The 13251-nt window shown below is 39.0% G+C and overlaps 1 protein-coding gene across 1 annotated transcript; it reads left to right on the top strand.

Moving 5' to 3' along the window:
- The first annotated feature begins 3311 nt into the window (after window positions 1-3311).
- Window positions 3312-12271, top strand: LOC103472751 (zinc-binding protein A33-like). The gene is made up of 9 exons (XM_017307363.1): window positions 3312-4117; window positions 4814-5047; window positions 5138-5153; window positions 8520-9094; window positions 9270-9365; window positions 10402-10635; window positions 10790-10934; window positions 11010-11036; window positions 11133-12271. Exons 1-9 carry the CDS (start codon window positions 3527-3529, stop codon window positions 11702-11704), a joined length of 2490 nt encoding a protein of 829 aa, XP_017162852.1. The 5' UTR covers window positions 3312-3526; the 3' UTR covers window positions 11705-12271.
- The last annotated feature ends 980 nt before the right edge of the window (window positions 12272-13251 follow it).

Raw genomic sequence — 13251 nt, 5'->3', positions numbered from 1 at the left:
ATGGATGGATGGATGGATGGATGGATGGATGGATGGATGGATGGATGGATGGATGGATGGATGGATGGATGGATGGATGGATGGATGGATGGATGTGTTCCACGCATCACAGTTTGCGACAAATTATGCGCCAATACATCTACATACTTACTTTGACAGGATTCCTAAACGACTTTGTCTTGTATTTTATCAACTCTGTATTCTAATACTCGATGTAAAGGTAGCTCAACTTCTCTGTCTGTCCATACTTATCCACACAAATTAAACATCTTCTGGCGCCATGCTTAATTCCTAACAGGAAGTGGCTTTGAAGCATTCTGATCGGCTGGCATATGTTTTAGTTTGCTCTACACTGCCCTATGTGGGTGAAAACTTTACTCAAACAAATCCCGTGTATAGTATGTTGTTTTTGATGTTGTTGGGTTTTTTTAACAATGTGGTGAAGATATTTGTTTTGATAAAGACCTGACTACATGTGGTGTCTTTTCCTGTTCAGTATTAGTTTTCCCACATTCATCTTGGCTTTGTATATTTCTCTGTAGCCATTACTGTTAATTTTTTCCTTTGTGTTTAAGCACATTTCTTTAGTACGTCCTCACTCTATTCGCACTACCGTCTCTAAGATTATTCCCTCATGCTCTTTGGTTTCTTTCACTTAATCACTGCTGCAGTCTACTATACTGTTGCTGCCACCCTGATTCCTGTGTGGTTTCCCTAAGTTCTTTAAGTTTATCAATTCATCGTTAAATTCTAGCGCCACCACTCGCCTGCCTCTCCTGCTGGTATTTGGGTCCTCCTCAAAAACCGCCAAATATGACAAGATGGATATACTGAAGCATGGATGTGGCCTGTTATTTTATCCAACCTTGTATTTACTATTCAAATCATTCCTTACCACAACATCTACTAAAAATGATCCTTTAGCTAACAAAATAACCAATTTTATCTCCAATTTTGGTAAACGGAAAAAGTCAAAAAGATTTTTGGTACTTGTAGACTATGAACAATATTCTCATAAAGTGACCCTGATAATAAAAAAAAAATCAAAAATCTTCTTTTAGTTATGAAAATAATGTTTTCATAAGTACACTTATAAATATTGCATTTTCAGATTTTTGCTTCTGCTTTTGATTGATCAGATTTTAGATTCCTTGAGAAAAAGGGGAGGAAATTCCTAGTTTTAGTGGTCCCAAATTTACTGAAGTCATATTTAGAGGCATACTAATCTTGAAGGAATTGTTGCTATTTCAGGAATAATCTTCAAAATGGGCAAAGGAACAGTAAAGTGTCCCGGGGGAAGACGTGGGGGGAGAACGGGAGAAGTTGGAGACTCAGAGTTAAGACTCTCACCACCACAACATCAACAACAAGCACAGTTTATTTCTTTCCCATTGGCGAGTACGTATTAAATAATAAATTGTCCTGCCATACATCTAGAGCGTATTCGACATAACTTTGCTCTCGAGCTCTGTGATGACGCAGAGACATTTCCCCCAGATGTTGCAATTCCCTGATGATTGTGACGTCGCTGTTACGTGTGACCACATCTGTTTATCTCTCGCCGGAGGCACGTGGAGCTCGTCTGATCCACAGGAACCAATCACAACATAACAGATTTGACTTAAAGACGTATAGTCATTATTCCACCGTAACGCCTCAGGCAGAAGTGACAGAGTAGGTCCTCCCACTGCTGCGGGTCCGGACGGATCCTGTCTGTTCCTCATATTTCTGAGGAAGACCTCTCAAGGCCGGCTTGTGAAGAGCAACTTTATGGACGGGATTATGAGTTTAAGAGCATCTAGGAAATGACAGTTCTAAAGCCCCGCCCTCTCTTTTCCCGCACAAAGGTGCGCCTATATCTATAAAGGAACAACAACAAAAGAAATAGAGCAGATAAGAAACTTAACTCTGCCAAAGCTTCACAAAGGACAAGTTGGCGATACTTTTTAAAGAAGGGTATGTACTTTTAAATTATTATTTTTTATTTCTGTCAGAGGTAAGTAATTATATACGCTGTTATGATAGGTTTTGTGTTTTTTACTAACTTTTCAGTGGGTATGTTTCATTTTCACTTCTGATGTCTAAATCTATGGCCAGAAAAATTAGATTTTGCTGTAAATAAATGGGAGACATTTATTGAGACAATCAGCAGCTCATCTTGATTTATTAGTATTATTATTATCAATATTATTATTACAGCCTTTTCACTTCTGATTTACTGAGTCACATTTTTAACGTCATTAATGCTCTGACCTATCACAGTCAGGGATTAATAGTACTGGCATGAGAACTGATATTTGTGCCAAAATACACAAGTACAGCTGCATTAATAGGACTCAACTTGACTACAGTGGGTACATTAGAGTAAAACTGGGATTTATGTAACTGAATATTTTCAACACTTTATTCAGTTTAATTCTGTTGGAATTAAATTCCTCAATATTTATGGCTTTGTTTGTCGTTTAAAGCGTGTTGAGGTACGATTTGTCTACCTCAACCCAACTATTAATCAGTTGGGTTGAACCGAATTACCTTTGAGGCAAAACGGCAGCACAAACGACAAACTGCAGTAAAAACGGATCACTTGACTCGACTTTGTCAAAGGTCATCCCTTTGCTACTGATGACTTTTTAAGAACTCATTTGAAGGTTAAATCAGAAAATGAAGTTTGACTGCATGTTTCAGGTCTCTTAGGTTTTCTGAGTTGATGGGGAAACAAACAGAAAGGCAAACACAAAGAGTCGGATGATGATTAGGTTTCTAGATTGTTTTTGTTTTTCCAAATCGTCTTGGCAATGCAGGATTGTATAGGCAGGTGTATTTGATCAATTTACACGCAACTGCCAAACCAGAAAACAAATTGAACCTGTAAAAGGTATAATCTTTTACAGACTTTAGAAAGGATTTACATGGGCAGTATCCCAGGACCCCAATTTCCGGGGGAGGCCCAAAAGATTTGAGGTTTAGAATTTGTCAGAATTATGCTGACTTTTGAACAAACTCTTATCTACGCCGCATCATCAATCATTCGTTTTGCATCAATGCAGGTCAGGGTATCTATTTTTGTTCACTTTAGAAAAATGAATAAAACAACAATTAATTCCCCAGCTTGATGGATTTACACACAACCGACAAACAGGAAAACAATTCTGACTTGTAAAAGGTATGATTACTTAACAGCTGAGTCAAAACCAAGACACGTAACATTTGTTGTTGTGTAAACCTTCCAGAAATCTCAGGTCTTCTGGTTCTGGTCTCCTCTGCAGAATTCAGCTTGTATGCATCACAAATCTGGAACAAACTTCTGGAAAACAACAAAACAGCCAAAACACTGAGTTCATTTAAGTCAAGGCTTGAAACCCACCTGTTTAGAGTTTCTTTTGATTAGTAGCAAATGCAATATTGACCAAGATACTTTATGCAACATTGCTTGATGATGGTATTTGACCAAATGTAACGTTTATGACTCATTTCATTATTGGTCACTGTATGGAGTTTGTTGCTGAAATGTGCTACACAAATAAACATGGCTCCACTCCTACAAACTGTACCCAGCATCCAGTTAAATGGGAATCCGTCTCGTACCGGTTGCATGCTGAGCCCGAACCCGATGTCAACGCCTGCTGACTGCTGCATCTGCCGGGATGAGTTCACCAGCCCAGCGTCCCTCCCCTGCGGACACAGCTTCTGCCTGGAGTGCATAGGAGAGTACTGGAGGATCAGCGAGAGCTGCCAGTGCCCCCTCTGCATGGCGGTCTTCCCCAAACGGCCGCAGCTGAAGACCGAGCGAACTGAAAGCGAAGCCGAACCGCTCAAAGCGGGAGAGGTCCCGTGTGACGTCTGTCCGTCTCGGCGGGCCGCGGTCCGGTCCTGCCTGGCGTGCCTGGCCTCGTACTGCTCCGCTCATCTGGAGCCACATTATCAGAGGGAGGACCTCGGACGCCATCTGCTGGTCAGTGTGGCGAAGAACCTGGAGGACTCTGTGTGTCGGCTACATGGGAGGAAGTTGGAAAAGTTCTGCCGGAGTGACCGAACCTGCATTTGCGCCACCTGCGCCAAGACGGAGCACAGAGGCCACCATGTTGTTTCTGTCAACAAGGAAGCTGCTAAGAACAAGGTAAAGAGGGAATTTTGATTTTTGTTGGAAGAAAAACGGGTTTTCTAGCAAATGTTTGTGAAATTTAACGTTTGAACTTTTTTTTTTCACCTGAAAAATTGAGCTAAAAGCATTATACTGAGATAACTAGCACCTCCTGAAGGTTTAGCATCATGTTAGCCAGCCAAAAGATTTTCTAGCTATTTAACCATCAAGCAGCATACATTGAAAAACAACAAAAAAACAGGTAATCCAACTTTGAAAAATTGTTACAGGTAATCAATTGAATACATTTATTTGGTTAACTTAAGTTTATGAAGCAAGCCTGACAAATAACTTTTTTTTTTAGTTGGAGTGTTTAAATATTTCAGCAATATTTTTTGTTATGTGTGAGTTTTGTGGCTTTCAATGCACATTTGTTTTATGATATATTAAAGAACCAATTCAACTTTTAGCAAGTCTAATGGGGCACAATTTCTGTTGCCCGGGGGTATATTGCAAATGGCTCTTTGGTTCTACCACAGATGTTCTTGATAATTTTAAAATATTTGTGCACAACCAACAATTTTTTTTAGAATATAGAAAATTGTGGCTCTAAAAGAGTTTTATTTAGCTTAACAGAGGGCTAAAACAGCAGAAAAACACATGCATCCTATTATAACAACAAACCGTAACTTAAAAAAAAAAGGCATCAAAAAATCGTCGTTCTCTCCACAGACTAAACTGAAGCGCAGACGATTGAAGCTTCAGCAAGAGATTCAGGAGAAGCTGAGCGTGGCTGAGGACGCGGAGCGGACCGCAGGCCTCCATGGAGGAGAACTTCCAGCAGAACTTTGGGTGCAAACCAGGAAGCTGGTCAAACAGCTGGAAGAGGAGATCAGCGAGCTGCAGGAGAGGAACGCGGAGCTGGAGCAGCTCTTACAGACCGAAGACAACCTCCACTTTCTGCAGGTCTGACTTGTCGCCACAAGTCAACTCACTGAAAAAAGAAAAACATCTAAACGGTTGTTTGAGTTAATGGATCTTTTTGTTTCTCCATAGCGATTCCTACACTCCTGTTCATGAGCGGAACGACAAGATGCTCGACATCTGTGAACCAAAGCAATAAAATTGTGACACAATAAAAATATATATTTTGTTCTATAAAAATATGAGCTCTCAGAAATCTGTCTCCTCTTGTAATTTCTCTGCACACCTTCACACTCTGACCAGACTTCTGCAGAAGGCCTTCAGTAGTTATTTTATGTATTTCATTTGAACATGATAGAAGTATAAACACATGAACGAGGAATGCAAAAAAACACATATTTTTGTATTACTCAGCACATCGTAACTGAGCTAAAATAATATTCTACAATGGGTATGATGTGCGTGAGAACATTCACACATAGTTTATGACCAGGAACTATATTTAGATGCCACTCAAAGTATACTGGAGTCATTATTCCCTTTGCAAAGTGATTATATACCGACTTTCAGTGCATGTTTTGGGTTTTCTCTTACCGACACTAGCAAGTCATCTTATCTAGTTTAGTGGTAGAAATATCTCTTCTTGACAAAAGTTGTCAAAAAGTTGTGGATTCTTTTTGGCCTTCGTTGTGTAATCCCCCTCACCCCCCAGGAAATAGCAATTTCATAGTATACAAATCTACTTTATTCCTCTTTAAACAATGAAATATTTCCCTAAGGAAAATATTATTCTTCAGAGTTGCACTAAAAAACAAATTTTGTTTCTATTTAGTCATATATTTACGTATAAATTGTGCTCCAAATAATCTCTCAATCAAAATATCGGTATGCTTTTAGTCCTTAGAGGTTAATGTGTTACTTTCCACAACCAAAACTGTACAGCCCTCATCAACTCTTTGTTTTTCTGTGGAATGGGCTTCATAGTGACTGTATACGTTACTACCTACCACAAGGCAACACCCAGCAGCATGCAAATAAATGACGATAGCTCAGTTGAATACCAGCTTCCGTCAATAAATAAAGGAGGTGCCTGAGTTGACCTATTATATAGAAATGAAACTTAGCACAAGTAGGAAGTCAGAAGGTAAGAACAGGATCATTCACTAGGTGGGAGTAGAGGGAACAGGGCGGACACTGCTAACGGGAGCGACTCAGCAACCTGAAGGTAAACCTCTGCTCTAGGTCTTCTACTTCTGCTTTTGTAAACTTCTTGTGTTTAATCTTTTCTAACACTTGTTTTGGAACATTTAGGAGTGTGGTTTATCTTATTTAAGACTTGTATGTTGTTAGTCTTTTCACGCTAAGGGCATGTAGTTCAAAATGAAATTCTCTTCTGTTTCACAAAGAATCAAGAGAGTTGTCGCATAAAAATCAGCTTTTTTGACTACTTCCTTTTTGTTCAGACTCTCAACAAGACAACTAGTCAAACCACCACACTCAGGGTCCACACAGTTCACCTTTTGGATCTTAAAACAAAATAAATAAGTAAAAATAAATTAAAAACAGAAATGTTTTACTGCTAACCACCATAACTAGGATCTAGCAACATTTTCCCTCCCTGGAAAATATTGCAAAATGGCAGAAGAGTGAAAGGGTATTATTTTCTCAATAATTGGGTGGAAGAGCTTTGTTTTTTTTTTCTTTTTAAGAAAGTGAAGGAAAGTTATCTCAACAAGAATTGATACAATGTAGATGTGGTAGAGACTAACTTATGTGTCACCACCGCTTGCAAATCAGCTACTCATCTAGTTGATTTGGGTGAAATAACGGAATATAATTTTTTAAAAAATTTTTTCAAATTCAACTAAACAGCCACAAAAAGCTACTGGCACTTTATTTCAGTCAGCACATTTTTAAGTAAATGGCAGAAAAGGTTTTCCCACAAAGATATCTTAAAAACAGCAATTCTAACGAAAACCTGTCTTCAAGGACTAGAAGAATCGTCCAGAATTCTGTAATTTCCCTGATATTTATACTGGAAGCAGGTGAAATGGTTTCCCCATAAGAGCCTGAATTTAAATTCAAATTTATAACAACAAACTGTGATTCTGTTTCCAGTTATGTTAAATTAAATGGAGATGGTTAATTTCAATATTGTACCTACACTTGATCTAAATTTAGCTATGATGTGAATTAGCGACATTAGGCACAACAGGAAAATAACTAATTTTCTAGTCTCAGCAATGGGCAATTTTATAGATGCAAGTGGAGCTCAAACAAGGATTTTGAAACTGACCCATGACATTTTGTTTTACAACGAGCAGTTCTTTATTTAATCAGTGTTTTAGATATAACAAGATATTATGAAGTAATTTTGATGCGCAGTCCTGTGGGCCTCTTTTTTGAAATAAGATAAAGAGGACTTTAAATAACCAGTTATTTCCATTTCATCAACTATTACGTATTTATTCTTATTCTTAATTCGATGTTGAGTCCTTGAAACACATACAGATTATTCCATTTTACCTAAATTGCAATATTACTCATTTACATTCCATAACTTCTTACATTTACAAACCAAATTTAAAAAGAGCTGTTAGATAGGAGCTGTGAAACATCCACCTATCCATTAGAGTCGCCTGGGGAACTCTCCAGCAGTCATGGAGTCCATGGAGCATATATATATATATATATATATATATATATATATACCTGCCTGAGGAAGCTAGCTTAAAAATCTACTTGTTTACGTCAGTTATAGTTTTAACATATACATATACCCAGCTATATGTTGCTTATTCAGGTAAATCTGTGATAGAACACCTTAAAATGATGGCAAAATACTTCTAATATGATTGTTAGTATGAAAGACATCAGCCAGTGTAAGTGTAATACATACACTACCTTGACTGATCATTACTGATTATTGCAATGCCCTTTACTCTGAGTTACAACTAAATATTTTAGGCAGTTCTGAATGCAGCTGCAGCTGTTATGGTGTTCTGACTAAAACCAAAACATATATCCACACATCTTTCATTGGCTGCCCTGTCGAGCTCAAGCAGACTTCAAGATCTAGTTGTTCATCTACAAGGCTTTAAACGGATTGGCACCCTCTTATCTCTCTGACGTTTTGCTCTCAGATCACAAGGCACTAGTCTTTTAAAAATTCCTCAAGTGAGAGGAAAAACTGTTGACGAACGTGCCTTCTCCTTTCGTGCCCCATTTCTGTGCTTCAGGACATCAGGCAGGGAAACTAGCTTAAAAATCTACTTGTTTACGCCTGTTATAGTTTTAAACCCTACTTTCTGTCTTACTTTCTTGGTATTTTATCTGTTTTTAATCTGTGCTGGTCTATTTTTGTCTTATTTCCTTGTAACTGTTCATCACTTTGTATGAAAGTGCTTCAAAAACATTATTAATGGTCCCACTCTATGTTACTGTTTGCAACTTTCCAAAAGTAGAAATCCAACATTTTCTAACTGCGTAATCTTGTTTCGGTGTATTTTGGCAGACATGACCGCCACGGCCAAATCCGTCAAAGATGACTGCTTTCTGGAAAAACACCTAACATGCCCCATCTGCATGGAAACATTTACCGATCCTGTGACCACATCTTGTGGTCACTCCTTCTGCATGAGGTGCCTGGAGCTCAGCATCGCCTCATTTCAAGTTGACGATGCTTGTCCTCTTTGCAAAAAGCATCTGAGGAAAGCTCCTAAGGTGAATAATGTCCTGAGAGACATTGTCCAAGAGGTGAAAAACACACTGAGCCAGACGTTTACTGGGGCCGCCGGCGAGGTGCCCTGTGATGCCTGCACGGTGCCCAAGAAGAAGGCTGAAAAGTCCTGCCTCGTGTGCGTGGCCTCATTTTGTTCAACCCACTTGGAGAACCATTATTCAGCTAAAAGACTGAAGGGCCACAAACTGGTGGAACCTGTGGAGAACCTGGACACCAGGGCCTGCCCCACTCATGGATGCCCGCTTGAGCTTTACTGCAGGAAGCGACAAACATGTGTTTGCGCTCGATGTTTGGATGGAGACCATGGGGAAGTTGTCTCTGCTGAAGAGGAATGGCAAGAGAAAAAGGTATAAACTTCTTTATTCAGTTAAAGACGTATGAGTGTTGAGTATAAGTTTCTGCAATGTGCTGAACAAATACGAATTGTGTAGGTGAACAACAGTTAAGGTCAAAGTTACAGAGGGACATTGTTCAAGCAATACGTAGAAGATGTTTGGCAAGATTTGCTCTTGTCTTCTACAGAATCAAATCGAGGACACCAAGGCGCAGTTACAAGAGAGAATCATGACAAGGAAAGCAAAGATTGATGAGATCAATGAAGCTCTGAAGAGTTGTAAGGTACGAGTATAACAAAGAGGTCAAGCTGTAACCACTTGGTTGAAGTCTGAGATGCTGTCACAAAAAAAAAGGAAAAAGAAAAATTGCTCACCCCCTGGAAAAATTCAGAAGTTTCAGGCCTGCTGAGTATTTACCCTGATAAATCAAGGTAACAAAACTTCTTTACTGTTAATCAAACAGTTGGAAAGTCCATGCATAACCATTGAAATAGTGTGATGACTATAAGTGAAATGCAGCTACATGTAGAGCAGCAGAGTTGAGTACTTGGACTACAACCATGCAAACCCTGAAAAATCTTCTTCTCCAATGCTAATCAACTTTTGTCTGAAATAGCTGGATGGTGTGGGGTGGCATTCACTTCCTTGGAAAAACCCTAAGCATTGGAGGCAACATAAAACACTGGCCATCAAGTATCAATGCTTAGCTTCAGAATTTGGGAGAGAGGATGAAGGAATGACCTGCCTCTTGTCGTGAACATAACTCGATTGAACACCTTTTGAATCTGCTTGGTAGTGATTTTAATGCCAGTGACAAGTATTGGATCTGATGCTGTCCTACAACAGTTTGTGGCCAAACTGGGGATTAGAAGAAGGTTCAAGTGCCACACAGTTGGGGTTGTTAAACTCCCAGTATGTTTTGGTGATTCAAACACCATTCAAGCGTCAATAGGATTGGTAAAGAAAATATGAGACACAACCCACTCAACTCACCAACACAACTTTCTTAAACAATGGCCAAATCTAAGAGGGGAGTGAACCATCTGTGTCCCATCTCCACAATTTCAAGCTTACCGTATTGAGAAGATTGGTGCCTATGTGCCGGAGCAGATTTGCTTAACAAAAGGAATTTCTAAAGACGTTATCCTAATTATACCATTAAATCCAGACTGCACTCGGCATCGTCCAGACTTCAGTCTTGTAGTGTATCAGTGTCGCAAGAAAGATATTCAACCAAAGTTTTGTGTGACATCATAAAAACAGGTACATTTTGGGAAAAAACCCGAAATTTTTAAAGCATAATTTTTCTCATTTTTTAGGAGCATGTTGGGAAAGAGTGGTGGGATATTGATGCTCTGTTCACAGCTGTGCTTGATGTTGTGAAGGCAGCTAAGGCAGAGGCGCTAAACCCACTTGAAGACAAGCTGCGGTTATTAAATAAGGAGTCAAAAAATCTCAAAGATGAGTTGGAAGATGAAATCAACAAACTCGAGACAACAATCTCAAAGCTAAATGATATATCGGCACTTGAAGATCACATCCTGTTCCTACAGGTCAGAGGTAAATGCAAGCTTTACCTTAAAAGCTTGCATCGGTTTCCAAAATCCTCATCAAAAAAATGCATATAAATGATCATTTCTTCTTGTTTGTGTAGAGATGTTATGATCATTAGTTTAACTCTGTTCTTTTTTTAACCTGTTTTTCCAGATGTACCCATCTCTTTCAGTTCAGGATGTCATGAAAGACTGGACGTACATTGAACTTGACACCACTCTGTCTTTTGGCTCCATGAGAGAAACCGCGACAATGATTGAAAATATTCAGCAGCAGCTAGAGAAGCTGGCCACCATTGGTAAGACCTGACTTTATAGTGATACAACCCAAATTGTGGATAGAATGGATCAAAAACAAAATTTTCTCTTCACAGAACTTGCGAGATTCACAAAGTTTGAAGGTACATTTCACTTTCTTCTCTCATACTCAGTCTTAAACACGGTTGATTTGATTCTGAAAGATGCTTGTTCCTTTTCCTCCGACTTTGGGTTTCCAGTGGATGTGAGGCTGGACCCAGATACCGCACACCGGCGCCTGGTTGTCTCTGATGATCGCAGCAAAGTGAGAGACGGAGGAGAAAACCAGGAAGTGGCTGATTCTCCGAAGAGATATGATGTGCTCGGCAGCGTCCTGGGAGTCAACGCCTTGGCAACTGGGAAGTCCTACTGGGAGGTGGAGGTTGGCAGCACAAACGGGTGGGATCTAGGTGTAGCCAGGGGAAGCGCCAACCGCAGGGGACGACCAGCTTTAAACCCAGATAACGGCTACTGGGTTCTGGTACATTTTGAAGAGTGTGATGTACCAAAGCCATTTACAGCATATGCAGTCATGACGGCTCCACCTGTTTCACTGTCTTTTAAAGACCAACCAAAGAAGGTTGGGGTGTTTGTGGACTATAAGGAAGGCATTGTGTCCTTCTACGACGTGACGGCCCGGTCTCACATCTACTCGTTCTCCAAGTGCTCATTCCAAGACGAGCTTCATCCGTTTTTCAGTCTGCATATGAAAAATGAGATCAACTTTGAGCCTTTGATTATTTCAAAAATAAACCACACAGAAATGAATTAGGAATGGAAGCAGTTGGTTCTCCATATTTCAGTCAGAGTATTCAGACCTAATTTTGTGTGGTAGACGAGGAGCATTCAATAATTTGATGCATCACAGAAGTACATTTAAAAAGCTTAAAAATCAAGCTAGCACAAATTGTATTTTTATCTGTAGTAACTGTAGTTTTACAAGAAAGAGTCATCATTTGGAAACAATTTAAATCCAGGAAATTAGTTTGAAATGCTATGTGTAAGTCTGTGTGTGAATGGATGAACGAGAGTTGCAATCTAGGCTCTAGGGTCAGGGTATCTTTACTATCCCCAATTGGCAATTAGTTTTACGACATGGTGAGACTTTAAGGGTCAGTGAAACAAGGAAAGAACTGCAATCTTTCACTCTGTTGTTTGTCAGCTTGACAGATTTTTGTGTAACTGTCTGTATAATCATCCTGAATGTTTATTTTCTTCGCTGCAATTTCACACCTTTGTTTACTTGACATCTTGGTAGACAAAACAACAAGAAGTTTGGTTATTCTATCATTTATAAAACTCCTGAGTTTTGAATTCTTGGTATATTGTTTTCTGCAAGTTTGTGACATAAAAACATGATTGAAAAAGCAAAAAATATGTTGTGTTGTACTTGACATTTTTCATTCAAGATGAAAGAAAAAAAAATCTCATAATTTTTTTAAAAGTGCCCATTTGCATGAGACATTCTTGAACTGCAGTTGGAGGAGACACAAAATTATTCCCAGTACCGCAAATGATCGCAAGGGCACACTTCAGCTGAAATATAAGTTTAAAATTTTACTTCTAAATAGCCTATAATTATTAGTTTTATTCAATTCAACACTTTAAATATGATATTAAATATCAGTCAAAATCAGCAATAATGCCAACATCAATCAGCCACATGCAAATAAATGATATTGCTGAGTGCCAGCCTCCCTCCTGTGAATAAAGGAGGTGCCTGTTTGTACTTTTGATCAGAAATGAAACTTAACACAGGGAGGAAGTCCACAGGGAAGGACACACACACACTCACTAGGTGGGAGTAGGCAAAGGAACCTGTGAGCAGAGGGAACGCTCCACAACCTGGAGGTAAATTTCTGCTCTAAATGCAATATTTTTCATTATAAACCTTTGATTTACAGCAGAAAATTCTGCATGCTTTTATAACTCGGTCTTATGATCAAACAATGGGAGTGACAAACACTCTGGTTTTACAATGTGTCACTGTAAAACCATAATGCATGAGAGCTTGAAGTGTGTTAGTTTACACAGACACTTTCATCAGCTTGTAGGAAGTAATGGCAAATTGTAATAGTTTTTTGCAATTTGCTGAAAATTAATTAATTGTAGGGATGTGGGGTTTTGTGTGTGTTTTGGTGTTAATTGAGTCTCTGTGTTGTCACGGCTACCCATTCTATTAGTGACCTCATTTGAATCTCATTTGTTTATGCTTATTAACATTTTAGGTTTGTCAGGCCCCCGTACCTACTCACACGCAAACAGTGCTTTCATACAGCATGTTGGTAGTTATTAATGATTAAAAATTCAACATTTAAT

The sequence above is a fragment of the Poecilia reticulata genome, linkage group LG11 (genome assembly GCF_000633615.1).
Source record: "Poecilia reticulata strain Guanapo linkage group LG11, Guppy_female_1.0+MT, whole genome shotgun sequence".
Taxonomy (NCBI): domain Eukaryota; kingdom Metazoa; phylum Chordata; class Actinopteri; order Cyprinodontiformes; family Poeciliidae; genus Poecilia; species Poecilia reticulata.
The sequence above is the reverse complement of the archived record's forward strand: the minus strand, read 5'-3'. Positions and strand labels throughout refer to the sequence as shown.